Source organism: Emys orbicularis (genome assembly GCF_028017835.1).
Source record: "Emys orbicularis isolate rEmyOrb1 chromosome 21 unlocalized genomic scaffold, rEmyOrb1.hap1 SUPER_21_unloc_6, whole genome shotgun sequence".
Lineage (NCBI taxonomy): Eukaryota > Metazoa > Chordata > Testudines > Emydidae > Emys > Emys orbicularis.
In genome coordinates this window covers 94,845-120,816 of record NW_027045160.1, presented here as the reverse complement: position 1 = coordinate 120,816, position 25,972 = coordinate 94,845, and the positions used below count along the sequence as shown (strand labels likewise).

The 25,972-nt window shown below is 67.6% G+C and overlaps 4 protein-coding genes across 4 annotated transcripts; 2 read left to right on the top strand and 2 right to left on the bottom strand.

The window, feature by feature from the left end:
• Positions 1-102: 102 nt before the first annotated feature.
• On the bottom strand, positions 103-7,572 carry TBC1D17 (TBC1 domain family member 17; the record flags this gene model as incomplete). The annotated part of the gene is made up of 16 exons (XM_065423126.1): positions 7,552-7,572; positions 6,955-7,053; positions 6,330-6,404; positions 6,148-6,247; positions 5,688-5,898; positions 5,266-5,377; positions 4,541-4,702; positions 3,994-4,125; positions 3,398-3,501; positions 2,930-3,024; positions 2,402-2,518; positions 2,209-2,309; positions 2,018-2,117; positions 1,712-1,809; positions 1,269-1,385; positions 103-189 (listed from the first exon to the last, which is right to left on the bottom strand). Coding segments are annotated over exons 1-16 (1,731 nt in total), but the record flags the coding sequence as incomplete, so codon positions are not given.
• A 1,115-nt stretch (positions 7,573-8,687) lies between these two features.
• On the top strand, positions 8,688-10,879 carry AKT1S1 (AKT1 substrate 1). Its single transcript, XM_065423125.1, has 4 exons — positions 8,688-9,141; positions 9,575-9,652; positions 10,381-10,529; positions 10,736-10,879. The coding sequence occupies exons 1-4, from the start codon at positions 8,688-8,690 to the stop codon at positions 10,877-10,879; spliced, it is 825 nt and encodes a 274-aa protein (XP_065279197.1).
• A 1,260-nt stretch (positions 10,880-12,139) lies between these two features.
• On the bottom strand, positions 12,140-19,936 carry LOC135895070 (tetraspanin-4-like). Its single transcript, XM_065423129.1, has 7 exons — positions 19,868-19,936; positions 17,892-18,083; positions 16,865-16,939; positions 16,607-16,708; positions 16,388-16,516; positions 12,774-12,857; positions 12,140-12,208 (listed from the first exon to the last, which is right to left on the bottom strand). Exons 1-7 carry the CDS (start codon positions 19,934-19,936, stop codon positions 12,140-12,142), a joined length of 720 nt encoding a protein of 239 aa, XP_065279201.1.
• A 1,064-nt stretch (positions 19,937-21,000) lies between these two features.
• Positions 21,001-22,525, top strand: LOC135895069 (DNA-directed RNA polymerases I, II, and III subunit RPABC5-like). The gene is made up of 3 exons (XM_065423127.1): positions 21,001-21,061; positions 21,229-21,324; positions 22,270-22,525. The coding sequence occupies exons 2-3, from the start codon at positions 21,230-21,232 to the stop codon at positions 22,376-22,378; spliced, it is 204 nt and encodes a 67-aa protein (XP_065279199.1). The 5' UTR covers positions 21,001-21,061; position 21,229; the 3' UTR covers positions 22,379-22,525.
• Positions 22,526-25,972: the final 3,447 nt, after the last annotated feature.

The window sequence follows — 25,972 nt, the reverse complement described above, 5'->3', positions numbered from 1 at the left end:
GCAGGCAGGGGGCAGGCTGGGGGGTGAGAAGCAGGTGGGGGCAGGCTGGGGGCACTCACGGGACGGGGCGGGGGGCAGGTGGGGAGTACGGGGGGCACTCACAGGACTGGCCACCAGCTGTCCGTACAGCGCCTCGGCCTGGACCAGCGTCTCCTCCACACTCATCGTCATCGTCAGCTCGTTGATGTGCTGGGGGGGAAGGGGAGGCACATTTATTAGGTACATTACGGTCGTGCCCAGGATCCCCATTCCTGCCCCAGTACCCCCCCAGCACCCGCGTAGTTCTCTTAGGTGTATTACGGTAACGCCTGGAGCACAAAGGACTGAGATTTGGGGGGGAGGGGGCTGCTGGCCGGGGGGCTCTATGGGGGGACACACGTCTCCGGGCAGGCCGGGGGGCTCTATGGGGGGGGGGGGAACACGTCTCCGGGCAGGCCGGGGGGCTCTATGGGGGGGGGGGGTTCCAGGCCGGCCAAGGGGGGGTGACGAAGCGGGGGATTGTCCTGGTCTCTGTACCCACAAGCTCTGTTTTGGGCTGTTCCTGTCGGCTAATAAACCGTCTGTGTTCCCGGCCGGCTGAGAGTCACGTCTGACTGCGGAGTTGGGGGGCAGGGCCCTCTGACTCCCCCAGGACACCCCCCGGGCGGACTCGCTGCGGGAGGCGCACGGGGGGACGGGGATGCTGAATGCTCCGGGCTCAGCCCCAGGACGGTGGAAGCTGTGGCAGCTTCTTGCCCGGGGACAGTCTGCTCCGAGAGAGGAGGCTCCCCCCGAGTCCTGCCTGGCTTCGTAGGGAGCAGTTCAGAGCGTCACCCCGTGACTCCGGGACACCCCAACCACGGTTCAGGACTCGCCCCGTCTCCCCAGCCGGCTCCAAACTGACACCCCCTCCCCCAGCCACCCCCCGGCTCCTCCTCCAGCCTTTGTCTCTTTCCCGGGCAGAAGGTGTCACCTGGCCCCTGCCCCCTCCTAGGCTCAGGTTACAAGTATCACCCCGCAGTGAAGTCACCCCCTTAGGTCCCATCCCCACCTAGTACTGGTGCAGCACCCCAGGGAAACTGAGGCACAGCCCGTGTTAGCGGAAGACAGTAAACTAGTAAAACTCCCCTGCACCATTCCCAGGTGAACGCTCCCTCCTCCGGCAAAGGGGGGCTGCTCCCCCTGTGGGCCGGCCCCGGGGGGCCAGAGCGGGGGGACCCCTGAGAAGGCGTCAGAGCCAGGGCAGCTGGGACGGAGGAGCTCGGGGGGGGGCACAGGGGGAGTCTCACCTTGAGGATCTCGCTGAAGCCGAACCCCGAGTTCATTAGGGCCTCGCGCTCCGAGTCCAGGATCCCGCAGGCCACCAGCAGGTGGAAGCTGGGACAGGGCAACCCCGTCCACAGCACCTGGGGGGAGGGGCAGGGTCAGTAGGGCAGGGGGGAGGCCCCTCCCTGCCAGACAGACTCACAAGGACACCCCCCCCCAGCTGAGCCCTCCCCCCCCTCCACAAGGAACCCCCCCCCCACCATGTATCTACTCAGCAGGGGCAGGGGTCACCGGCCAAACCTCCCACATGATTCAGACACACCCCCCCAGCCCCCCAACACACACAGCCCCCCCCAACCCCCCCCCACCACGCACAGCTCCCCCAAGCCCCCCTCAACACGCACAGGCCCCCCACCACGCACAGCTCCCCCAAGCCCCCCCCACCACGCACAGGCCCCCCCCCCACCTCCCAGAGCTGCAGCACGTCCTCAAAGGCGAATTCCCGCTTGAACCAGATCAGGAGCCAGCGAAAGCAGAAGCACAAGGACCCGGATTCCTTCGAGTCTGGGGGGAGACAAGGGGGGGGGTGTCAGCGAGGGGGCCCAGCCCTGGGAGGGGGACTAGCTGGCTCAGGGTACGGGGGGGGGGGGGGGAAATGGGGCTTGTCCCCTCCAGCCCCAGGGAGTCCCAGAGCTGTGATGAGATGGGAATGTTCTGCATGACGACCGCACGTGCCTCAGTTTCCCTTGTGTCTGGAGGGGGCGGGACTCACCCAGGAAGTCGCACAGCGGCGGGTCCAGGACACGCAGCAGCAGCGCCAGCTGGCCCAGCTGCCGTTTCATGCTCTCCTGGCTCTCCTCGAAGTTATGTTGCTGGGGGGGGGGAGATGGCGGGTTAGGGGGGGCCCGAACCCCCCCCATCTCACCCCCCCCACACGCTCCGGTTCCCCCCCCCCCGACTCACCACCAGCTCCATGAAACCCGCGAAGCACCAGAAGGCGTCGACTTCGTTCTGGGTGACGTACAGGACGGGGGAGAGCAGGTCACTCATGCCCTGCACGTAGCCTGGGGGGGGGGGGGGGGGAGACAATATGGTTACAGATCGGCCCCCCCGCGGCACAGGACCCCCCCCCCAGTGCCCCCGGCCCCCGGCTCACCCAGGTCGAAGTTGTACACACAGTACGTCATGAGCACGTCGTGGAGCAGAACCAGCGCCGGGTTCTCGCTGCCCTGGTAGAATTTGTTGTTCCGGTCGGTGCGGCTCACGTCGCGCTCTGCAAGGCACCACGGGGGGGTGGGGGGGGGGTTACACGGCTGGGGGGCTCTGGGGGGGGGAAGGGGGACTTTCCCGTAATACTTTCCCAAAGCCAGCGCGTGCCTCGGTTTCTCTCGGCGCGCTGCACGGCTCCCGGCGCAGGGAACAGGCGTGCGCACGTGCCTGGGTGCGCACAAGAATGGTGAACCGGATTTCACAAAGCTGAATGGGGCTGGGGTTGGCTTGGGGGGGGAACTAGCTGCAGATGCTCCCTGGTTACGGGTGTAGGGGGGGGGGCGTCTGCCCTGAGTTTGGGGGGGGCATCTGCCCCGAGCGTGGCCTTCTCCGGGTGGCCCCTCCAGGCACCGGGTCACAGGGGCTCACTCTGGGGGGTCGCCAGGTCGGGGACGGGAGGAGGGGGGGCACTGACCGATGAGGCTGCGGTAGCCGCGCAGCAGGGAGTTCCGCCGTTCCTGCTCCTCGCTCACCGACTTCCACTGCAGCTTCATGCGGAAATACTCGTCTCTGGGGCAGGGGGAGCACAGGGTGAGGGGCTGCCCCTCCCTCCCGACCCCCAGTGCCCGCTAGCCCAGCTCTGTGGCCCCCCAGCGCCCCTCCCTCCCGACCCCCAGCTCCTGCTAGCCCAGCCCCCTCCCCTGCCGAGCCCTGCCGGTGCCCCTCCCTCCCGACCCCCAGTGCCTGCTAGCCCAGCTCTGTGGCCCCCCAGCACCCCTCCCTCCCGACCCCCAGCTCCTGCTAGCCCAGCCCCTCCCCTGCCCAGCTCTGCCAGTGCCCCTCACTCCCGACCCCCAGCGCCTGCCAGCCCAGCCCCTCCCCTGCCCAGCTCTGCCGGTGCCCCTCCCTCCCGCCCGCCCCGCAGGCCCGGAGGGACACTCACGTTCGGCGCCGGGCCTGCGCCCGGTTCTCCTCGCTGCTGCTCTCCCAACTGTAGTAGCCCAGCAGGAACTTCCAGGCTTCCTTGCGCAGCGCTGGGGTGAGGCCCTGGGACGGGGGGGGCTGCAGTGAGACCCGGGGGGCAGAGTCCTGGGACCCCCCCCCCATGAGTGACGGACACGGAGCCCGGACCAGCTCCAACCTCCTCCCCCCACAGAGCCCCCTCCTCCAGCCCCGCCCACTGCCAGGGCCCCGCCTCTACCCCATCCACACCCTGCAGCCCCACCCCGCCCACCGCCAGGGCCCCGCCTCCACCCCGTCCACACCCTGCAGCCCCACACCCTCCTCCAGCCTCACCCCGCCCACACCCAGGGCCCCGCCCCCCAGTGTCTAGCTGAGCCCCCTCCTCCAGCCCAGTCCCACCTCCAGCTCTCAAACACAGGCCTCTCCTCCAGCCCCACCGTGCCCCCCAGCCAGGCCCCCTCCCCCATTAGCCCCTCCGCCCAGCCTGGGCCCCCTCTCTCTAGGCCCCCAGCTCCCAAGCACAGCTGTCTCCCAGAGGCCCGCCCCCTCCACCTACCCCACAGGCCCTGCCCTCACCCCTGCGAAGATCCTCCTCTTGAGCCCGTCCAGGTGGGTGATGCGCCCCTCGGGGTCCAGGTGCTGCCCCCACTCCTGCTCCGTCACCGGGGCCTCCCGGCACACGGCCGGCCGTGGCCCCAGCTGCACCTGCTGCGGGCGGGAGGGAGTCACGGGGCAGGCGGGAAAGGCACCCCCAGCGCACACCATTCCCACCCCTCTCAAGCCAGCTCCGCCTCCTTCACCCACAGCCTGCTCACCCCACTAGGCCAGCCCTGCCCCCTGCCCCCCCACACCCCGCTCCCCCCACTAGGCCTGTTCCGCCCCCTGCCACCCATGCCCCCCTGCATGGTCAGCTCCGCCCCCTGCCACCTATGCCCCGCCCCTCCTAGGCCAGCTCCACCCCCTGCCACCCACACCCCGCCTGCATGGCTGGCTCCACCCCCCTAACCAGCCACGCCCTATACGTGTGAGGGACCCGACTGGCTGTTGCTCCAACTGCACCACACAAAGAGACGCGATTGGCTGGTGCCTCTGGGGTGCGCCCGGATTGGCCGGGGACACTCACGCAGGTGATGACCTCGAAGCCTGGCTCATCCTCCAGGCTAGCGGCGGCGGTGCCCGGGGGCCGCAGGGGGGCGCCAGCCTCGTGGTGCAGGGCCCCGCGGAAAAAGCTGGTGACTTTGGAGAAGCCCCCGAAAGTGGCCGTGTAGGGGTCCTGCAGGAAACGCTGGGGGGGGGGGGGGGGGAGAGAGAGAGTCACTCTTGGATGGGAACCCCCAGAGCCAGGAGAGAACCCAGGAGTCCTGGCTCCCAGGCCCCCCCTCTTCCCAGAGCCAGGATGTGACGGAGTAGGGAGCATTAACCTGGGAACGTTGCGGCGGAGTTTCACTCGTTTACTGTCGGCACCGATACTAGCTGGGGATGGAGGGAGTTTCCATTTGGAGCCGGCTGGGGAAATGTGGGGAGGCCCAGAACTGGGGTCTGGGCTCCCCACCCCCCAAGAGGGACCGGACTGAGGGGTCCTGGTCTCTGTACCCACAAGCTCTGGTTTGGGCTGTTCCTGTCGGCTAATAAACCGTCTGTGTTACCGGCCGGCGGAGAGTCCCGGTGCATCGCAGGAAGTGGGGGGTGCAGGGCCCTGACTCCCCCCCGCTCTGTGACACAGGGATGGTACCTCATACTCATTCCCAGCCCCCCCCCCACCTCTACATCCCTCCCCCGTGTCATGAGTGGGGTGGGGCCCGTGGCTGAGACAGGCCATGGGGGGGCTGGGGGGCCTGGGGAACTCACCGACACCAGGTTGGAGGAGTTCTCATCGAACAGCTGCAGCTGGTCGAAGGCATGTGACAGCGCGTACGAGTCGTGGCTGTAGACCAGGTAAAGCCGGGAGTCCTTGGGGGAGCTGCCGGGGGGAGACAGCATCAGCATCCTCAGTTACCCCAGCATTGGCACGTGCCCCCCCTCCTGCTAACTGTCCCCTGCCCTCCGGGCCTACCTCACCCAGTGCGCCCCGCGCCAGCTCTTCCTGCCTGGGGACCCCCCAGCCTCATGCCGCCGGCTCCCCCACCTGGGCCCCCCCAATCTGGACCCAGGGCAGTGCCCCACTCCCCCACCCCTGCTGCGAGCTGCCCCCAGCAGTGCCCTGCTCCCCAGCTGCGAGCTCCCCAGGACAGTGCCCCAGTTCACAAGCTTCTCCCCCCGCCCCCGCTCACATGGCCAGGATGAGGTACTTGCAGAGCGCCCGCAGCAGGGCCTTGCTGCCGCCGCGGTGGAAGTGGAGGGCAGGCAGGGACCCGCTCTCCCGGCTGATGAAGATGAGGTAGGACCAGCCCAGCCCCGGCCGGCCCCGGCGGATGGACTGCAGCTCGGAGAGGCTGAGCGTGAAGGCCCACTGTGCCCGGGGACCGGGCGGGGGCATGGAGCCTGTGGGGCAGAGCGATGGGGGGGGGTTAGGGCACCCGGCCTGCCCCCCAGCCCTGCCCCTCCATGACCCACCTGCTGGGCCCCCCCACCGCCTCCCCAACCCCCAGCCGCACCCCCCAGGGCTGCCCCGCCAATACCCCGACCTCCAACCCTCTCGGGCCCCTGCTGCACCCCGAGATCCCACGAGCCAGGCTTCACCCCACACCCCTCCCACCCCCAATCCTGCCCCACCGTCCCCACAGCCGTTACCCGGGGGCTCCTCCTGCGGCCGGGGCCTCACGGTGCTGATCACGGCCCAGTCGGGCTCGTAGCCCGGATCGAAGGGCTCCTCCTCGGCCGCGCCCGGGGGCTCCTGCAGGGCAGACGGGGGGTTAGAGGGGCTGGGGAGGGGGGCGCTGGAGGGGTTCCGGGGAGGGGGGGGAGGCGCTCACCTTTTTGGAGAAAACAATCTGGGCAGCATCACCACCTTCCTCCAGGGGCGTCCACTGCAGCAGGTGGTCTGAGCCCTGCGGGCAGGGGGGCAGTCAGAGCCCTGCCGGTGCCCCTCACTCCCAACCCGCAGCCCCCCGCCAGCCCAGCCCCACGGTGCCCCTCACTCCCAACACACAGCCACCCACCAGCCCAGCCCCACGGTGCCCCTCACTCCCAACCCGCAGCCCCCCGCCAGCCCAGCCCCATGGTGCCCCTCACTCCCGACCCACAGCCACCCACCAGCCCAGCCCCACGGTGCCCCTCACTCCCAACCCGCAGCCCCCAGCCCCCAGCCCCACGGTGCCCCTCACTCCCGACCCACAGCCCCCCGCCAGCCAAGCCCCACGGTGCCCCTCACTCCCGACCCACAGCCCCCCGCCAGCCCAGCCCCCAGCCCCACGGTGCCCCTCACTCCCAACCCACAGCCCCCCGCCAGCCCAGCCCCACGGTGCCCCTCACTCCCGACCCACAGCCACCCACCAGCCCAGCCCCACGGTGCCCCTCACTCCCAACCCGCAGCCCCCCGCCAGCCCAGCCCCACGGTGCCCCTCACTCCCGACCCACAGCCCCCAGCCCCCCCGGTACCCTCTCGAGGATGCGGATGACCCCCGGGATGAGCGAGTCCTGATCCGGGTGGCGCTTGGCGCTGGTGTGCAGGAAAACCCCGTCCTTCTCGAAGGCCACCTGGGGGGGGGGGGTGTCAGCCAGAGCAGGTACTGGCCCCCCCGCCCGGGGACCCCTCCCCCAGCCCCGCCCGGGGATCCCTCCCAGCCCCGCCCCCCGCCTTGGGACCCCTCCCCCAGCCCCGCCCGGGGACCCCTCCCCCCGCCTGCCCGTCCCTCCCAGCCCCGCCCCCCGCCCGGGGACCCCTCCCCCAGCCCCGCCCGGGGACCCCTCCCCCCGCCTGCCCGTCCCTCCCAGCCCCGCCCCCCGCCTTGGGACCCCTCCCCCAGCCCCGCCCGGGGACCCCGCCCCCCGCCTGGGGACCCCTCCCGCCGCCTGCCCGTCCCCCCCAGCCCCGCCCCCCGCCTGCCCGTCCCCCCCAGCCCCGCCCCCCGCCTGGGGACCCCGCCCCCCGCCTGGGGACCCCTCCCGCCGCCTGCCCGTCCCCCCCAGCCCCGCCCCCCGCCCCGCCCCCCGCCCGGGGACCCCTCCCGCCGCCGGCCCCGGCCCGCCGCTCACCCTGCAACCCTCCGACTCCATCCTCCGCAGACCACCACTTCCGGAAACAACAACCCGTCACTTCCGCCCCACGCAAGGGGCGGGGCCAGGGAAAAAGCGAGGGTCGGCCGCCATCTTTGTGCGGGGCGGGCTTGCTGGCCGTCCCCACGTGCGTGAGGGTGACGCCATGTCTCTGCGTGGCGGGGAGGCTGCCATCTTTGTGCGGGGCAAAAGGCCGCCGCCATGTTTGCCTTGGTCTCCCCGGCGGTGCGGGGTGGGAAAGGAGGGGATTAGCGGGGAAGGGGGGAGGGGGTTGATCGAGGCCGCCATGTTTGTGCGGGGCGACAAAGCCGTCGCCATGTTTGTGCGGGGCGCTGCTGGGGCCGCCATGCTTGTGCAGGGCGGGGGGCGGGGCGGAGCCGCTCCCGGGGGTTATAAAGCGGGGTGAAAGGTCAGGGGTCAGAGGGTGACGCCACCGTGGGCCGCGCAGTGACCCTGGGGGCTGGGACGGACAGAGGGAGGCAGGAGGCGGCGGGGGCAGGTAACGGGACCCTCGGGAACCCAGGCGTCCAGCCCCCCCCCGGCAGGGATAGAACCCAGGCGTCCTGGCTCCCAACCCCCCACTCTAACCCCTACCCCAGAGAACCCAGGCGTCCGGGCTCTGCCCCCCCCACGATACCCCCCCCCGGCAGGGAGAGAACCCAGGCGTCCTGGCTCCCAACCCCCCACTCTAACCCCTACCCCAGAGAACCCAGGTGTCCGGGCTCTGCCCCCCCCCACACCCTCCTCCCCACAGGCAGGGAGAGAACCCAGGTGTCCTGGCTCCGCCCCCCCCCCATACACCCCAGACCATGCCACCCAAGGCGGGAGGGAACCCAGGTGTCCTGGCTCCCAACCCCCCACTCTAACCCCTAGTCCCCGGTCCCCGAGCAGGGAGAGAACCCAGGCGTCCTGGCTCTGCCCCCCCCCCCCGATGCCCCCCACTCCGGGCAAGGAGAGAACCCAGGTGTCCGGGCTCTGCCCCCCCCGGATACCCCCCACTCCGAGCAGGGAGAGAACCCAGGCGTCCGGGCTCTGCCCCCCCCGATACCCCCCACTCCGGGCAGGGAGAGAACCCAGGCGTCCTGGCGCTCACCCCGTGTCTCCCCCAGGCCAGGATGACGGGCATGGCCGACAACCACCGGGAGAGCTGGGCGGGGCTGGTGGCGGAGGCCGAGCGGTACCGGCGCCGGACGGGGAACGAGGTGGTTCTGATCACGGCGTACCGGGCCCCGCAGCCGGGCGGCTTCGCCTACACCCAGCACGGCTGCGGGGCCCTGGGCGACGCCGCCCGCCGCTACCTGGAGGACATCGCCGTGGTCCACAAGACCACGGCTTTTACCTACGCCGCCCGGCCCCCGCCCGCTCCCCGGCCCCCCCCCAGCCCCTACTCCCGCAGCTGCCCCCCCCAGGACCCGCCCGCCAGCCCCCACTGGACAGCGGGTGCCCAGGGAGCCCCGGCCGAGGCCGCGGGGGGGCAGGAGGAAGAGGAGGAGGAAGAGGAGAAAAACGTGCCGGCGCCCAGGGAGATGGAGGCACCCGGGAAGCAGCAGCCCCCCAGCGACACCACAGGTGAGTCCGTGCCCCCAACGGGGGGGGGGGTGTCTCTACCCGCGCCCCACCCCAGAGGGGACGCATCTCGGTGCCAGGCGGAGGGATCTGTGCGCCCCACCCCAGAGGGGACGCATCTCGGTGCCAGGCGGAGGGATCTGTGCGCCCCACCCCAGAGGGGACGCATCTCGGTGCCAGGCGGAGGGATCTGTGCGCCCCACCCCAGAGGGGCCGCATCTCGGTGCTAGGCAAGGGGTCCCCGTATACCTAGCCCCTCACCCCAGAGGGGCCGCATCTCAGCACCAGGCAAGGGGACCTGAACACCTAGCCCCTGCGCCCCACCCCAGAGAGGGCCACTTCCCTGCACTGGGCAAGGGGTCCCCGGATACCCAGCCCTAGCGCCCCACCCCAGAGGTGGTCGCATCTCCTCACGGGCCCTTCTGCGGCTCCCCAGGTCTCTTTGTGATGGACGAGGACTCTCCCAGCCAGGACTACGAGCCCTTCTTCGATTCGGACCCGGAGAGCACTGACGGTAGGTTTGGGGTGGGGGTGTCATGGAGTCACCGGCTGATGTCCGTAGAAGGCCAGGCAGGACTCGGGGGGAGCCTCCTCTCTCGGAGCAGACTGTCCCCGGGCAAGAAGCTGCCACAGCTTCCACCATCCTGGGGCTGAACCCGGAGCATTCAGCATCCCCGTCCCCCCGTGCGCCTCCCGCAGCAAGTCTGCCCGGGGGGGGGGTTCTGGGAGAGTCAGAGGGTCCTGCCCCCCAACTCCGCAGTCAGACGTGACTCTCAGCCGGCCGGGAACACGGAAGGTTTATTAGCCGACAGGATCACAGCGTAGGGCAGAGCTTGTTAGCACAGAAATCAGTGACTTTCAGCCAAGTTCAGCTTGGGAATCCTGACGACCCCCAGACTCCCTGGCACCCGCCCCGGCTCCTCCTGGTCTTTGTCTCGCTTCCGGGGCCCAGAGTCACCTGGTCACACCCCCTTCCTGGGTCTCGGCCTCACCTGCCCCCAGGGCCTCAGCGAAAGTCCCACCCCCAATTCCCATCACCTAGCATCGGTGCAGCACCCAGGGAAACTGAGGCACGCACAGGCCACGTGCAGCATCACAAGGCGACTAAGACCCCACCCCCATCTCACCCCATTGCACTGGGAACCTGACCTGATGGCTGGGGGGGGGGAGAAGCCTGCCAGCAAGGGGGGGGGGGCAGTTGTGCTGTCTGGGGTCCCCCTCTTAACTTTCTTCCCTCCCCAGACGGCAGCCTGAGCGAGGAGGCGCCTGCCCAGCCCCCGCCCGCCCCCCCCAACCACCAGTACGCCAAGTCACTGCCCGTCTCCGTGCCCGTCTGGGCCTTCCGGCAGCCGGGGCTCGAGCAGCGCTCGTCCGACGAGGAGAACGCCAAGGTGGGGGGCCCGGCGCGGGGAAGGGGGGGCGCTGGCCCCGATTGGTGTCTTAGTGGGGAGGGTGGGGGTCTGTCTCGGAGAACAGAGGTCGTGGCGGTTGGGGGGGAGAATCCGGCCCCAGGGGGGGATGCGGGGGGGTGAGGGGAGTGTTAGGGTCCCTGGCTGGTGCCCCCCCGCGCTAACCCCTCCCCCTCCCCGCCCCCCAGCACTCATCCCCCGACCTGGAGAAGATTGCGGCCAGCATGCGGGCGCTGGCCCTGCGCGGCTCCGACGGCACCGAGATGTTCGGGGACCTGCCCCGCCCCCGCCTCAACACCGGGGACCTCCAGAAACTGCAGCGGAAGTATTGACACCCCCCCCCCCAGCCTGGGGAGGGGCCCCGACAGCGCCCCCTCCCTTGGACACTACACCCCCCAACGGCAGGGCAGGGGGGATCCCCCCCAACAGGGCTCTCTGGGGCACCGTGAGCCAGTGGAACTACCCGCCACTGCGTCTAAGCTGCGGGGGGCAATTAGTGGGCTGCTCATGCTACAGGATCACGAGGGTTGCAGGGAGATGATGGGGGGGAGCCCTGTGTCCCCCCCTCCACACTCCATCCCCCCCCCCCCCAGCAGATGTGGCGGGGAGGCCCTCCGGTCCCCCCAGCACTACAGCCACTGAGAGGGGAGCCCCCTCCACACACTACAGGGGAAGCTGCCCCCCCCCCCAAGTGTCTTAATAGATTTTTTGTAAGGCCCTCTGTTTGCACATGGGCTGTTCCCCCTGGAAAGGGGGGGCAGCTTCCCAAGAACCCCCCATGGGGGCGGCCTCTGCTGTCAGCCTCCAGGAGAGAATTATACCCCCCCCCTGAACTGACACCCTAATTTTGGGGGGGGGGGGGAACTGCCCCCTCCTTTGAGAGGACAGGCAGGGGCTGGCTTTCAGGTGGGGGGGGCTCCCCCGGCCTCAGTACCTGACCCCAGCGGGTCCCTAGCCCGCCCCCCTCTTTTGTACCAGATGCTCAGGGGCCCTGGCCCCGCCCCTTTATTTTTGTCCAAAGATGATTGGTGGGTCAGGGCGCGGGGAGCCCCGCCCCTCCATCCCATGTTGGCCAATAAAGAGATGCTGACTTTTACCAGCTTCAGCTGTTGGTGCCTCTGATTTTGGGTGGGGCGGGGGGGGGGGGTCTCAACTTCCCACAGTGCGTGAGCTCCCAGCAACCCCCCCCAGAGCTGGAGCTGGATGCCAGACACAGAACCATTTATTGTGCTGGGCGGGGGGCGGGATGGCTCGCAGGACGGGGGGGGGCAGATGGGCTGAGGAGAGGAAGAGACTGCACTTAACGAACAGCCATGGGGGAACCCAAACAGGCAGGGAGTGGGGGGGGGGGCAGATGGCTCTCGGTGCCCCACACGAGCCAGTGGAACTACCCGCCACTGCATCTAAGCTGCAGGGGGGTATTGGTGGGCTGGGGACAATGGGCTCAGGCCGGGCTGGACTTGAAGCCCCCCACTGTAGGATGTGACTCTCCCCAAGCTCTAAGGGGGGTGCACCCCTTGCTCTGTGGGCGATGGGAGGCCACGGGTGTATGAGGGACTGGGGGGGGGGCAGCAGACTCCAGGCGCCCCCTGTCAGTGATAATATTTCTCCACCTTCAGCACTTGGCAGTACATCAGCATGGAGGAGACGAGGCCCAGGACCTAGAGGAGAAAGAGGAGGGTGAGGTGGTGGGGGGGCCCAGCCCACGGGCCAGGCCGGGCGCTTGGGGGGCAGCAAAGGGAGCTGGGCGATTAATCAGGGGGCCTGCGTCCCCACCCATCCTGGCTATCAGCCGGCACTGGCCCTAACCTCCAGGAACCCATCTCATTCTTCTCTGAGCCCCAAGTCCTGCGGGCGTCACAACATCCCCTGGCAGGGAGTTCCGCTGGTTAACGGGGCATTGGGTGAAGCAGAACTGCCTGAGGTGTCTTAAACCTGCTGCCCGTTAACGGCAGCGGGTGACCCCTGGTTTGTGGGTCAGGTGATGGGTGAATAATGCTCCCCACTCCCTCCTCTCCCTCCCCCCCCGGTGCATCCGCCCCCCCCAGCCGGCTCTGCCCAGGCCTTTTCACCTCCCTTTACCCCAAAGCTGGGCCAGCCCCCAGCGTGCCTTTGGTCCCTTTTTCAATTCTAATAGAGCTTTGTGGATCTCCCTGGGGGCCCCTCCAGCCCCCTCGCCCCAGATGAGACCCCTGGGGGTCCCCCCAGCCCGGGCCCCCCCCTCACCTGGACGACAGCAATGCAGGCAGCGAAAATGCCCATGGCCCAGACGTTCTCCGCCACCCAGGACTTCACCTTCTCGTAGCACGGCTGGGGAATGGGAGAATCACAGAAACGGGGGGGTCACGGAGCCAGGCCCCCTCCTGACCCAGCCTTATAAACCTCCCGGGCTGGGATCCCGCTGGCGGCTCCGCTCACCCCACAGATCGCCCCCTCCCCGGCCCGGCCCAGCCCTCTGCCCCGGCATGTTGCTCCCCTCGGCCTGAGCTGCAGCACGGTGCCCCAGACTGGGCCCCGCTCCCCGCGGGGGGGATCCCCCATATCCCACCCCCAGTAACGTGGCCCGGGACCACCTGAGCCGCTGGGACCAGCCCCCATTCAGCATGGGATCCGCTGTGAGCTCGGCTCCTCCTGGGCCTGGGCCGCTGTGAGCCCTGCCCAGGCTGCGGATTTCTGAGCCGAACTCGCCTTCCCTCCATCATGTTGGTCACGAAACACTTGACCGGGGCCCCAGGGCAGTGGCTGGTTCTGAAGGGTCCAGCCCCATGGATGGCAGCAAAAGCCTCCCTGACAGGGAGATCTGGTGTGTCTCCGGCGGCCCCCACCCCACGGGGCCGGAGATCAGGGCGGGCCGGCGCCAGGTGGTCATCACAATCCGTGCTGGCTAGTACGTGAGAGCCGGAGAGCAGTTCTGACCGCCCCCTCCTCGGGCCTTACCCAGCCGTACGGACCGCCCCCTCCTCGGGCCTTACCCGGCCGTACGGACCGCCCCCTCCTCGGGCCTTACCTGCCTGTACCGCCTGCCTTCTCCTCGGGCCTTACCTGGCTGTAGGGACCGGCTGCCCACTCCCTCCCAGGGTTACCCACCCGCCCGCCTTCTCCTCGGGCCTTACCCGGCTGTAGGGACCGGCTGCCCGCCCACTCCCTCCCAGGGTTACCTGCCCGGACCGCCCGCCCCCTCCTCGGGCCTTACCCGGCTGGACCGATGGCCACCCCCTCCCCCTCATTACCTGTCCATAATGACCAACTGCCTCCTTCCCCCCAGGTGTTAGCCAGTTGGACTGACCGGATGTCCCCTCCCCCTCTGGGCATTACCGGGCCACAGTGACCAGCTGCCCCCTTATCCCCTGGGGCTTTCCCGGCTGGATTCAGAAAAGCAGATTGACTCCCTCAGGGAACTGCTGGGCAGGGAGAATCACAAGGGGAAAGGCGGCCAGGAGAGCTGGCTGGATTTTAAAGAATCCTCACTGAGGTTGCAGGAACAAACCATCCCGATGTGTAGAAAGAATAGTAAATATGGCAGGCGACCAGCTTGGCTAAACAGTGAAATCCTTGCTGATCTTAAACACAAAAAAGAAGCTTACAAGAAGTGGAAGATTGGACAAATGACCATGGAGGAGTATAAAAATATTGCTCAGGCATGCAGGAGTGAAATCAGGAAGGCCAAATCGCACTTGGAGTTGCAGCTAGCAAGAGATGTTAAGAGTAACAAGAAGGGTTTCTTCAGGTATGTTAGCAACAAGAAGAAAGTCAAGGAAAGTGTGGGCCTCTTAGTGAATGAGGGAGGCAACCTAGTGACAGAGGAGGTGGGAAAAGCTAATGTACTCAATGCTTTTTTGGCCCCCGTCTTCACGAACAAGGTCAGCTCCCAGACTGCTGCACTGGGCAGCAGAGTATGGGGAGGAGGTGACCAGCCCTCTGTGGAGAAGGAAGTGGTTCGGGACCATTTAGAAAAACTGGACGTGCACAAGTCCATGGGGCCGGATGCGCTGTATCCGAGGGTGCTAAAGGAGTTGGCGGATGAGATTGCAGAGCCATTAGCCATTATCTTCGAAAACTCATGGCGATCGGGGGAGGTCCCGGATGACTGGAAAAAGGCTAATGTGGTGCCCATCTTTAAAAAAGGGAAGGAGGAGGATCCGGGGAACTACAGGCCAGTCAGCCTCACCTCAGTCCCTGAAAAATCATGGAGCAGGTCCTCAAGGAATCAATTATGAAACACTTAGAGGAGAGGAAAGTGATCAGGAACAGTCAGCATGGATTCACCAAGGGGAAGTCGTGCCTGACTAACCTAATTGCCTTCTATGATGAGATAACTGGCTCTGTGGATGAGGGGAAAGCAGTGGACGTGTTATTCCTTGACTTTAGCAAAGCTTTTGATACGGTCTCCCACAATATTCTTGCCGCCAAGTTAAAGAAGTATGCGCTGGATGAATGGACTGTAAGGTGGACAGAAAGCTGGCTAGATCGTCGGGCTCAACGGGTAGTGATCAATGGCTCCACGTCTAGTTGGCAGCCGGTATCAAGCGGAGTGCCCCAAGGGTCGGTCCTGGGGCCGGTTTTGTTTAATATCTTTATTAATGATCTGGAGGATGGAGTGGACTGCACTCTCAGCAAGTTTGCCGATGACACTAAACTAGGAGGCATGGTAGATACACTAGAGGGTAGGGATTGGATACAGAGGGACCTAGACAAATTAGAGGATTGGGCCAAAAAAAACCTGATGAGGTTCAACAAGGACAAGTGCAGAGTCCTGCACTTAGGACGGAAGAATCCCATGCACTGCTACAGACTAGGGACCGAATGGGTAGGTAGCAGTTCTGCAGAAAAGGACCTAGGGGTCACAGTGGACGAGAAGCTGGATATGAGTCAGCAGTGTGCCCTTGTTGCCAAGAAGGCTAATGGCATTTTGGGCTGTATAAGTAGGGGTATTGCCAGCAGATCGAGGGACGTGATCATTCCCCTTTATTCGGCATTGGTGAGGCCTCATCTGGAGTACTGTGTCCAGTTTTGGGCCCCCCACTACAAGAAGGATGTGGACAAATTGGAGGGAGTCCAGCAGAGGGCAACGAAAATGATTAGGGGTCTGGAGCACATGACTTACGAGGAGAGGCTGAGGGAACTGGGGTTATTTAGTCTGCAGAAGAGAAGTGAGGGGGGATTTGATAGCTGCTTTCAACTACCTGAAGGGGGGTTCCAAAGAGGATGGAGCTCGGCTGTTCTCAGTGGTGGCAGATGACAGAACAAGGAGTAATGGTCTCAAGTTGCGGTGGAGGAGGTCTAGGTTGGATATTAGGAAACACTGTTTCACTAGGAGGGTGGTGAAGCACTGGAATGGGTTCCCTGGGGAGGTGATGGGTTCTCCATCCTTAGAGGTTTTTAAGGCCTGGCTTGACAAAGCCCTGGCTGGGATGATTTAGTTGGGGTTGGTCCTGCTTTGAGCAGGGGGTTGGACTAGATATCTCCTGAGGTCCCTTCCAACCCTGATATTCTATGGATTGACCGGCCACCCCCTCCTGCCCCGACGTTACCCAGCTGTACCGACCGGGTGCTCCCTCCCCCCAAGGTGTTACCTGGCCATACGGACCGGGGCGTTATCCAGCCATAGTGACCAGCTGCCCCTCCCCCAGGCATTATACGGCCACAGAGACCAGCCACCCCTCCCCCCCGGGCGTTATCCAGCCATAGCGACCAGCTGCACCCTCCCCCCGGGCGTTATCCGGCCACAGTGACCAGCCACCCCACCCACTGTGCCCCAGCCCTGCCGAGCCATGGGAGACGGGGTGGGGGGTGTCTGGGTGGGTTCTGGGGGACTGTTAAGGGCAGGGAGGGGCACTCACCTCCTTCCACCAGGCGGCGCCGAGGCCGGAGCAGGGGGCGCCGTGCTCCAGGCAGCAGGATTCGGGCACCCCCGTCCCGTTGCGCACCTCGAACCAGTCGGTGTAGTTCTGCACCCCGCAGCACCGGAACTGGGGGGGGGGAGGGGAGTGTCAGACACCGGGGGGGGAACCAGCAGGGGGTGCTGCGGGGCGCAGGGCTGGGGGGAGGGCGGGGCTCACCTCGGTCTGCACCGTGTCCCAGGCCTGGGTCAGCGCCGGCTCCCCTGGAGCCCCGTATCGCCGCAGCCCCGACTTCAGGTCGTCCTGAGCGTATCTGTCAAACTGAGATCCAGAGCGCGTCGGCCGGGGGGAGCACAGGGTGGGATACAGGGGACGGAGGGCATTAAACAGGGGGAGGGGGCTGGGGGGGGTTCCATGTAGTGGGGGGAGGGGCATGGGGTGGGCCATGGAGTGGGGAAATGGGGGACACCCCCTTACCTGCCCCCGGCAGGCGTAGAAGGCCAGGCCCCCGCTCAGCTCCAGCAGGACGACGGTGAGGAGAACCACGAAGAACTGGGGGAGGGGGAGACGGATCAGAGCCCCCCAGGATAGCTGGGGGGACCCTCCTCCCCGCACGGCAATGGGGGGGTCCCAAACTGCCCCCTGCCCAAAACCCCCCTCCCCTTGTGCCCCCTCCCCTGCAGGCAGCTCCCCCATGTACCCTCCAACCACCCCCACCACATACCCCCAGGCTGTCCCGCCCCTCAGCCTGCTCCCCCACCCGTAACCCACACCTCCCTCTCTGTATCCCCCTCGCCTGCTCCCCCACCCGTAACCCACACCTCCCTCTCTGTATCCCCCACACAGCCTGGCCCCCGCCCCCCAGCCTGCTCCCCCACCCGTAACCCACACCTCCCTCTCTGTATCCCCCTCGCCTGCTCCCCCACCCGTAACCCACACCTCCCTCTCTGTATCCCCCCTCAGCCCCCCTGCCCCCAGCCTGCTCCCCCACCCGTAACCCACACCTCCCTCTCTGTATCCCCCCCTCAGCCCCCTCGCCTGCTCCCCCACCCGTAACCCACACCTCCCTCTCTGTATCCCCCCTCAGCCCCCCTGCCCCCAGCCTGCTCTCCCACCTGTAACCCACACCTCCCTCTCTGTATCCCCCCTCAGCCCCCCTGCCCCCAGCCTGCTCCCCCACCCGTAACCCACACCTCCCTCTCTGTATCCCCCCCTCAGCCCCCCGCCCCCCAGCCTGCTCCCCCACCCGTAACCCACACCTCCCTCTCTGTATCCCCCCCTCAGCCCCCCCTGCCCCCAGCCTGCTCCCCCACCCGTAACCCACACCTCCCTCTCTGTATCCCCCCCTCAGCCCCCTCGCCTGCTCCCCCACCCGTAACCCACACCTCCCTCTCTGTATCCCCCCTCAGCCCCCCTGCCCCCAGCCTGCTCCCCCACCCGTAACCCACACCTCCCTCTCTGTATCCCCCACTCAGCCCACCCTGCCCCGCTCCCCCGGCCCTACCGTCAGCAGGAGGCAGCGCTGCTCGGTGGCGGCCCCCAGGCAGCCCAGGAAGCCCACGGCCATCACCACAGCGCCAGCGGCCATCACCAGCCCGGCGACCCCCAGGGACGGGAGCGACAGCGACAGTGCGGAGAACCGGCCCTGCGAGAGAGCGAGCCAGAGCCCCACGCCCAGCGCCCCACAGCCGCCCAGCTGGGGGGGGCGGGGTCAGGGGACCCAGCCAGAGCCCCATGCCCCACAGCCCCATGCCCAGCGCCCCACAGCTGCCCAGCTGGGGGGGCGGGTCAGGGGACAAGTCAGAGCCCAGTGCCCCACAGCCCCATGCCCAGTGCCCCCAGCTGCCCAGCTGGCGGGGGCGGGGTCAGGGGACCCAGCCAGAGCCCCACGCCCCACAGCCCCATGCCCAGCGCCCCACAGCCGCCCAGCTGGGGGGGGCAGGGTCAGGGGACCCAGCCAGAGCCCAGTGCCCCACAACCCCATGCCCAGTGCCCCCAGCTGCCCAGCTGGGGGGGCGGGGTCAGGGGACCCAGCCAGAGCCCCACGCCCCACAGCCCCATGCCCAGCATCCCACAGCCGCCCAGCTGGGGGGGGCGGGGTCAGGGGACCCAGCCAGAGCCCCACGCCCCACAGCCCCATGCCCAGCGCCCCACAGCCGCCCAGCTGGGGGGGGCAGGGGACCCAGCCAGAGCCCAGTGCCCCACAGCCCCATGCCCAGCGCCCCACAGCCGCCCAGCTGGGGGGGCGGGGTCAGGGGACCCAGCCAGAGCCCAGTGCCCCTCAGCCCCATGCCCAGTGCCCCACAGCCGCCCAGCTAGGGGGGGGCAGGGGCAGGGGACCCAGCCAGAGCCCAGTGCCCCACAGCCCCATGCCCAGCGCCCCACAGCCGCCCAGCTGGGGGGGCGGGGTCAGGGGACCCAGCCAGAGCCCAGTGCCCCACAGCCCCATGCCCAGTGCTCCCAGCTGCCCAGCTGGGGGGGGCGGGGTCAGGGGACCCAGCCAGAGCCCAGTGCCCCACAGCCCCATGCCCAGCGCCCCACAGCCGCCCAGCTGGGGGGGGCAGGATCAGGGGACCCAGCCAGAGCCCCACGCTCCACAGCCCCATGCCCAGCGTCCCACAGCCGCCCAGCTGGGGGGGCGGGGTCAGGGGACCCAGCCAGAGCCCAGTGCCCCACAGCCCCATGCCCAGTGCCCCCAGCTGCCCAGCTGGGGGGGGGGGGGGGGTCAGGGGACCCAGCCAGAGCCCCACGCCCCACAGCCCCATGCCCAGTGCCCCCAGCTGCCCACCTGGGGGGGCGGGGTCAGGGGACCCAGCCAGAGCCCAGTGCCCCACAGCCCCATGCCCAGTGCCCCAGCTGCCCAGCTTGGGGGGGCGGGGTCAGGGGACCCAGCCAGAGCCCCACGCCCCACAGCCGCCCAGCTGGGGGGGGCGGGATCAGGGGACCCAGCCAGAGCCCCACGCCCCACAGCCCCATGCCCAGCGTCCCACAGCCGCCCAGCTGGGGGGGGGGTGTCAGGGGACCCAGCCAGAGCCCCACGCCCCACAGCCCCATGCCCAGTGCCCCCAGCTGCCCAGCTGGGGGGGCGGTGTCAGGGGACCCAGCCAGAGCCCAGTGCCCCACAGCCCCATGCCCAGTGCCCCCAGCTGGGGGGGGGCGGGGTCAGGGGACCCAGCCAGAGCCCCACGCCCCACAGCCCCATGCCCAGCGCCCCACAGCCCCATGCCCAGTGCCCCCAGCTGGGGGGGGCGGGGTCAGGGGACCCAGCCAGAGCCCCACGCCCCACAGCCCCATGCCCAGTGCCCCCAGCTGCCCAGCTGGGGGGGCGGGGTCAGGGGACCCAGCCAGAGCCCCACGCCCCACAGCCCCATGCCCAGTGCCCCCAGCTGCCCAGCTGGGGGGCGGGGGCAGGGGACCCAGCCACAGCCCCTCCCCCAGGCCCAGGGCACTGCTGCAGAGACGCTCGCAGCAGAGACTCACCCAGAAGATCAGATTGAAGATGAAAAGCTCAACCTTGAGACAGAGGAGACAGCGCTGGGTCGGGCCCATGGTGCGGGAGCTGCGGGGGAGTGGGGACAGCAGAGCTGGGAGTTGGGGGGCAGCAACTCTGGGGGGGCTCCCCCCCGGCTCTGCCGGTGCCCCTCACTCCCGACCCGCAGCCCCCTGCTAGCCCAGCCCTGCCCCCCGCAGCGCCCCTCACTCCCACCCCACTTTGCTCGGTTCCCCTTCGCCTGTCAGCTGGTCCCTGACCCGGGGGTGTGCAGTGACCCATCCTGGTCCCCCCCCCATTTCCTGCCCCGCCTCGCTGGGGATGGGGGGCGGGGGGGTCTTGTCAGTCCCAGGGGGCTGAAGCACGTGGGGGTTCTGGGTCCCCTCGTCCGTCCCCAGATCCACTGGGCCCAGGGGGGCTACGAGGGGGGGCGGTTTGCCCCGAATATCCCTCCTCCCCCACCTCCGGGGGGGGGTAAGTGGAGATGTTCTGCCCCCTGGCCCCCTCCCCGCGAGTTTCCCTGGAGTTTGGGGGCTGGAAAGTTCCGTCCTAGCAGCCGCCCTCCCCCCATCGCATCCGCTGTCCCAGCTCCCCCCCCCCTCACCTGGGCCCCCGGGCGACGGCGGGTTGGGGCGGGGGGGGCGCTGCGGGATCCCCTAAAGTGCGGGCGCTGCTCGCTCGGCCACGGGGGGGCGGGATGGAGGGGGGGAAATTCCAGGCTCAGCGGGGGGGAGGAAACGGGAGGGGAGAGAGTAGGAGGGGGCGCGGTCTGGGGAAGGGAATGGGGGAGGGTCTGGGGTCTCTGGGGGCGGGGTCTGGAGAAGGGGTTGGAGGGAGAGGGTCTGGGGTCTCTGGGGGCGGGGCCTGGGGAAGGGAATGGGGGAGGGGCTGGGGTGTCTGGGGAAGGGGCTGGAGGGGCCTATGGGGGAGGGGAAATCTGATAGGGGACCGGGGGAAATTGGGGGTGACGTGCTGAGTGTGGGGGGGGCTGGTTTCCGGGTTCAGACCCGTCCCGCCTGCGCCCCCCAACCTCCCCCGCCCCATAACCCCGCGCGTAGGGGACTGAATCCGCCCCTCCCCCCGCCCCCGCTGGCCCCGCCCCCGCTGGCCCCGCCGCCCCCTAGCGGCCGGCGCCGACCCGACATAAACAAGCGGCCGCGGCGGGTTCCTGGGGGCTGCGCAGGGTGAGTCCGACCCCCCCCCCCGACCGGGACCCTGGGGGCGGCTTGGGGGGTGTCTCCGGGGGCGGCTTGGGGGGGTGTCTCCGGGGCCGGGGGCGGCTTGGGGGGTGTCTCCGGGGCCGGGGGGGGGGTCAGCTCCCCCCCGCTCAGTGTCTCCCCCTCCCCCACAGGATGATCATCCCGGTCCGGTGCTTCACGTGCGGGAAAGTTGTGGGGAACAAGTGGGAGGCGTATCTGGGGCTTCTGCAGGCGGAGTATACGGAGGGGTAAGTGGGGTGCGCCGCCCTCCCGACCTGCAACCCCCTCCCCCCCGCCTGGTGCGCCGCCCTCCCGACCTGCCCCCCCCCCCCGACCTGCAACCTCCTCCCCCCCCGCCTGGTGCCCCCCCCCCAGCCCGGTGCGCCGCCCTCCCGACCTGCAACCCCCTCCCCCCCGCCTGGTGCGCCGCCCTCCCGACCTGCCCCCCCCCCGACCTGCAACCTCCTCCCCCCCCGCCTGGTGCCCCCCCCCCAGCCCGGTGCGCCGCCCTCCCGACCTGCAACCCCCTCCCCCCCGCCTGGTGCAACGCCCTCCCGACCGGCAGCCCCCTCCCCCCCCGCCTGGTGCAACGCCCTCCCGACCGGCAGCCCCCTCCCCACCCGCCTGGTGCGCCGCCCTCCCGACCTGCCCCCCCCCACCTGCAACCCCCTCCCCCCCGCCTGGTGCCCCCCCCCCCAGCCCGGTGCGCCGCCCTCCCGACCTGCAACCCCCTCCCCCCCCGCCTGGTGCGCCGCCCTCCCGACCTGCCCCCCCCCCCGACCTGCAACCCCCTCCCCCCCCGCCTGGTGCGCCGCCCTCCCGACCTGCCCCCCCCCCGACCTGCAACCCCCTCCCCCCCCGCCTGGTGCCCCCCCCTCCCCCAGCCCGGTGCGCCGTCCTCCCGACCTGCAGCCCCCCCACCCCACGGCCGGTGCCTCTCACTCCCGACCTGCAACCCCCCCCCTCCCCCAGCCCGGTGCCCCTCACTCCCGCCCCCGCAGCCCCCCCCTCCCCCAGCCTGGCCGGTGCCCCTCACTCCCGCCCCCGCAGCCCCCCCCTCCCCCCCAGCCTGGCCGGTGTCCCTCACTCCCGCCCCGTAGCCCCCCTCCCCCCCAGCCCTGCCGGTGCCCCTCACTCCCGCCCCCCAGCCCGGCCGGTGCCCCTCCCCACACTCTAACCCGCTCTCTCTCCAGGGACGCTCTGGACGCCCTGGGGCTGAAGCGCTATTGTTGCCGCCGGATGCTGCTCTCCCATGTGGATCTGATCGAGAAGCTGCTGAATTACGCCCCCCTGGAGAAATAGCGCCCTCCAGAGGGGGGGGGAGAGGGATGGGACCCCCCCCCCGCCATGCCCGGAGTCCTTTGTGCTGGATTTAACATGATGCTTTAGTGTGTGGGGGGCCGGTGGGGGAAGCTCTGCCCCAGGGCAATAAACCCCGAGCCAACATGCCTGTGTCTGCTGCCTGTTGTTCCACCCCCAAGCCCTCCCCCCCCCCATCCTGCAGCCAGGAGCCCCTCCCCACGCCGGGCCATACAAAGACGTGTCTGGGGATTTCATGTTGCGGGTTCTAGTCCCTGTTCCCATGGCTGCCGGGCACAGTTAAGGGGATGGCTGCCCGGTGGGAGGCAGAGTTAAGGGGGGAATGTGCCAGCTGAATTCTGCTGCTGGCAACCTGGAAAAGAGGTTGGAAAAGGTGAGGTGGGGGCTCTGGAAAACGGCGAGCCCCTGCCCCTCCGGGGGGGCTGGGAGAGGTAGCTTCTGCCGCAGCCCATGAACGCAGGCATCCCTCTAGAACTCACCCGTGCAGATCTAGAACCGGGGAGTGGGTCTAGAGCACGAGCGTTAAACATGCGTTGATCTGGAACCCAGCAGGGCGAATTCCGCTCCTGGCTCTGGAACACACGGGATTTATCTAGAGCCCCAGTCCCCTACTGCCCAAACCAACTGGCCCTGGATTTCCTAAAAACTAGAGCTGACAATCTGCTAACTGGAAGTGGTGCCTCCCCCAAGGGCCGGTCCTAGGGGAGCCAAATAAAGCGGAACAGGATCACCAAACTCTGCTGCGTCAGTAGCACAACTGAGGGCGAGGCCATCACATTTCTAACCTGCAAGCAGAGTCAAGTCCAGCCCAGTCCCGGCTGGAGCTGATTTCACAAAGCCAGAAACAAGTCTGAGGCAAAGCAGCTAGGAGGAAAGTTTCAAACAGAAACAGAGAATTGTTCAAGAACATTTAACAGGGATGTCCAAAAAGCCAGGAGTGAGAAAGAAGGCTGGACGGGTTTTAAAAAATAAAACAGGCTAATTGAAAGGGGAGGCAAAAGCAGTTATGAAAAAGTATAACAAACGGAAGCAAGGGGTAGTTGCTAAAAATAATCAGCATTAGGAATTATAGAACATTGATAAGGGAAGGAAAAGGACACCAGGAGGCATCTAGGGCCAGCATAATTAAGGACACTGAAGGAGTAATTTTAAGTATATTAGTGGTATTCGTCCACTACTAGATGAACACATTAGAATAGCAATAATAATGCAGAAGACAGAATTGTTCAATATTTCTGATCTGTATTTGAGTAAAAAAAAAAATGTAGTCATAATCCATCATAACACTTTCCATTCCACTAGTATCTCACGAGGCTGGTGAACAGCAGCGACTGAAGTGAGATATTTTGAAATCGGCAGGTCCAGGTATCTTCCATCCAAGAGTTTAAAAAGAGCTGGCCGAGGAGCTCGCTGGACCATTAATGTTGCTTTTTCCCAATGTCTCTCCACCCTGGGGAAGGGCCGGAAGACAGGAAGAAAGCCGCTGTTGTGCTAATATTTGAAAAGGGTAAATGGGCTGACCCGGGCAATTAAAGAATGACAGGTGGGGGATGTCATTAATGCCAATCACGCTGGCTTTATGAAAACCAGCTCCTGTCTGACGGGTGCAGAGGTAATTGTGCTGAGGTGTTTGCCTTGGTACCACAGGGACGGTTTGATTAAAAACGAGACCCTATAAAATAACGTGGGGCATGTTCAAACAGCTTAAACACGGGCTGCGCTGGCCCCCAAGTGAGTTCTGGGCGTCCCGCAGGGAGCTGTTCTCGGCCCTGTGCCGGGCACCGTTTTTACCAAGGAGCTGGAGGAAAACACGAAACCAGCCCCGCTAAAGGCTGCGGATGACCCCAAACTTGGGAGGGGCCTAGAGCGACCCAGATCAGCAGGGCCCGTCCCCCAGCGGCTCCATGTGCGGGTGAAGCAGCCGAACCCGAGCTCCCAGGGGGCTGCGCAGACAAGGGCGTCTCGCGGAGCAGCGATTGCCCCACTTCCAGGAGGCCGGGGATGAGTCCAGAGGGTTCCCAGAAAACCTGCCTTAAAGCGATGCCAAGAGCCCAGCTCGGCTGTTCCCCCAGGGCAGGTGCAGGGGGGACTGAGGCCAGCAGCAGGTCCCTAGAGGGGGCAACAAATCTGGGCCCGTCGGCTCGAAGCCTGGCAGAGGGAGGGCAGCCGTGGGGCAGACTGGGAAGGGGGATTCCCACGTGGGGCCTTTGGGGCTGAGCATCAGTGATTCCCCCCACCCACATGGGGGCAGCCCCTGGTCCTTGTGGGGCACTGTAACACCCTGGGGTGCTCAGCTTACATGGGAAACACCCACAGCCTCGATCCACCGCACCCCCGAGCTGGGCTTTGAGCCCCAGGGACACGTGACCCAGGACCAGCCGTGCCCCCCATGACAGGCCACTCCCGACACACACACTGAGATCAGGGCCCCCGTTGGGCACCACCCAGACCCTCCCCCCAGACAGAGCTCAGGGTCCCCCATGTGCCAGGCTGGGGGGGCCAGCCATGCGGGGGGGGGGGGGGGGGGGGACACCAAGGATGTCAGGGTGGGAGTGGAGAATCAGGCTGAGGGCAGCCCCCATCAAAGGGTATTTTTCTAGCGGGGGAGGGGGGGGACAGAAGGGGAGAGAGCCAGTACATCCACAGGGAATTGGGGGGTGTCCAGGAAACCCCTGCCCCAAAGATGCCAAATCTGCCACCTCCACTCCAGGTGAGACCCCCACTCCCTGGATGACTGGCCACAGGGGGCAACAGAGCCCAGCTCTAAGCCACCCGCCCATGGGGCTCCCCAACCACTCCACAGCTGCCACTTAGCACACTGGGGGGCGGGATGAAGCCAGGACTCCAGGGTTCTCCGCCCAGCCCTGGGAAGGAAGCAGGACTCCTGGGTTCTATCCCCAGCTCTGGGAGGGGCTGGGCGCCAGGACGCCTGGGTTCTATCCCCAGCTCTGGGAGGGGCTGGGCGCCAGGACGCCTGGGTTCTATCCCCAGCTCTGGGAGGGGCTGGGCGCCAGGACGCCTGGGTTCTGCCCCCAGCTCTAGCTAGCTCGGCCATACAGCTCCTGGTGGCCCCCTGGCCAGGGGAGCTCCCCACCTCCCCCCCCCAGAGGCTTCTGGGGGCCAGGCCAGGACCAAGGGGAGGCTGGGGGGGCCTACGGAGAGCAGGGGGCCCCGCCGCAGGCAGGTTTTTGGGGTACAGAGCAGTAGGAGCCAGTGTAGGCGTGCCAGGCCCACCCTACCCAGGAAGCCACGGGGGGGCACAGTTTGGGGGCCCCCCACCCTCCCCAGGCAGCCGGGGGCCCCGTTTCATCTCTTTATTTTCTCATGAATGTAGCCATATAAAAACATAACTTATGAAACAGTCACGATGTGTCAACCGGGAGGGGGTAAAAAGGGGGGGGACAGAACCGTCAGCAAAACACAAACTGGGGACCCTCCCCATAGCCCCCCCGACCTGCCCTCCCCCAGCTAAAAAACAGGGCAGCCCCCCCCCCCCCCCGAGCAGAGGGACTCAGCCGGGCCCCGGAGCCCCTTGTGGGTGTCCCGGGGCGGGACGGGGGGGGGTAGTGAGGTACT

Bases quoted from the DNA above. Each gene is read 5' to 3' on its own strand.
- AKT1S1 (XM_065423125.1), top strand. From the start codon at position 8,688: ATGACGGGCATGGCCGACAACCACCGGGAGAGCTGGGCGGGGCTGGTG. The intron at 9,653-10,380 runs GTAGGTTTGGGG...TTCCCTCCCCAG, and splicing joins GGACCCGGAGAGCACTGACG to ACGGCAGCCTGAGCGAGGAG. The intron at 10,530-10,735 runs GTGGGGGGCCCG...CCCGCCCCCCAG, and splicing joins CCGACGAGGAGAACGCCAAG to CACTCATCCCCCGACCTGGA.
- LOC135895070 (XM_065423129.1), bottom strand. From the start codon at position 19,936: ATGGGCCCGACCCAGCGCTGTCTCCTCTGTCTCAAGGTTGAGCTTTTC. The intron at 18,084-19,867 runs GTGAGTCTCTGC...CGCCCCCCCCAG, and splicing joins TCTTCAATCTGATCTTCTGG to CTGGGCGGCTGTGGGGCGCT. The intron at 12,209-12,773 runs GTGAGGGGGGGG...TTTCTCCTCTAG, and splicing joins CCTGCATTGCTGTCGTCCAG to GTCCTGGGCCTCGTCTCCTC.
- LOC135895069 (XM_065423127.1), top strand. From the start codon at position 21,230: ATGATCATCCCGGTCCGGTGCTTCACGTGCGGGAAAGTTGTGGGGAAC. The intron at 21,325-22,269 runs GTAAGTGGGGTG...CTCTCTCTCCAG, and splicing joins CAGGCGGAGTATACGGAGGG to GGACGCTCTGGACGCCCTGG.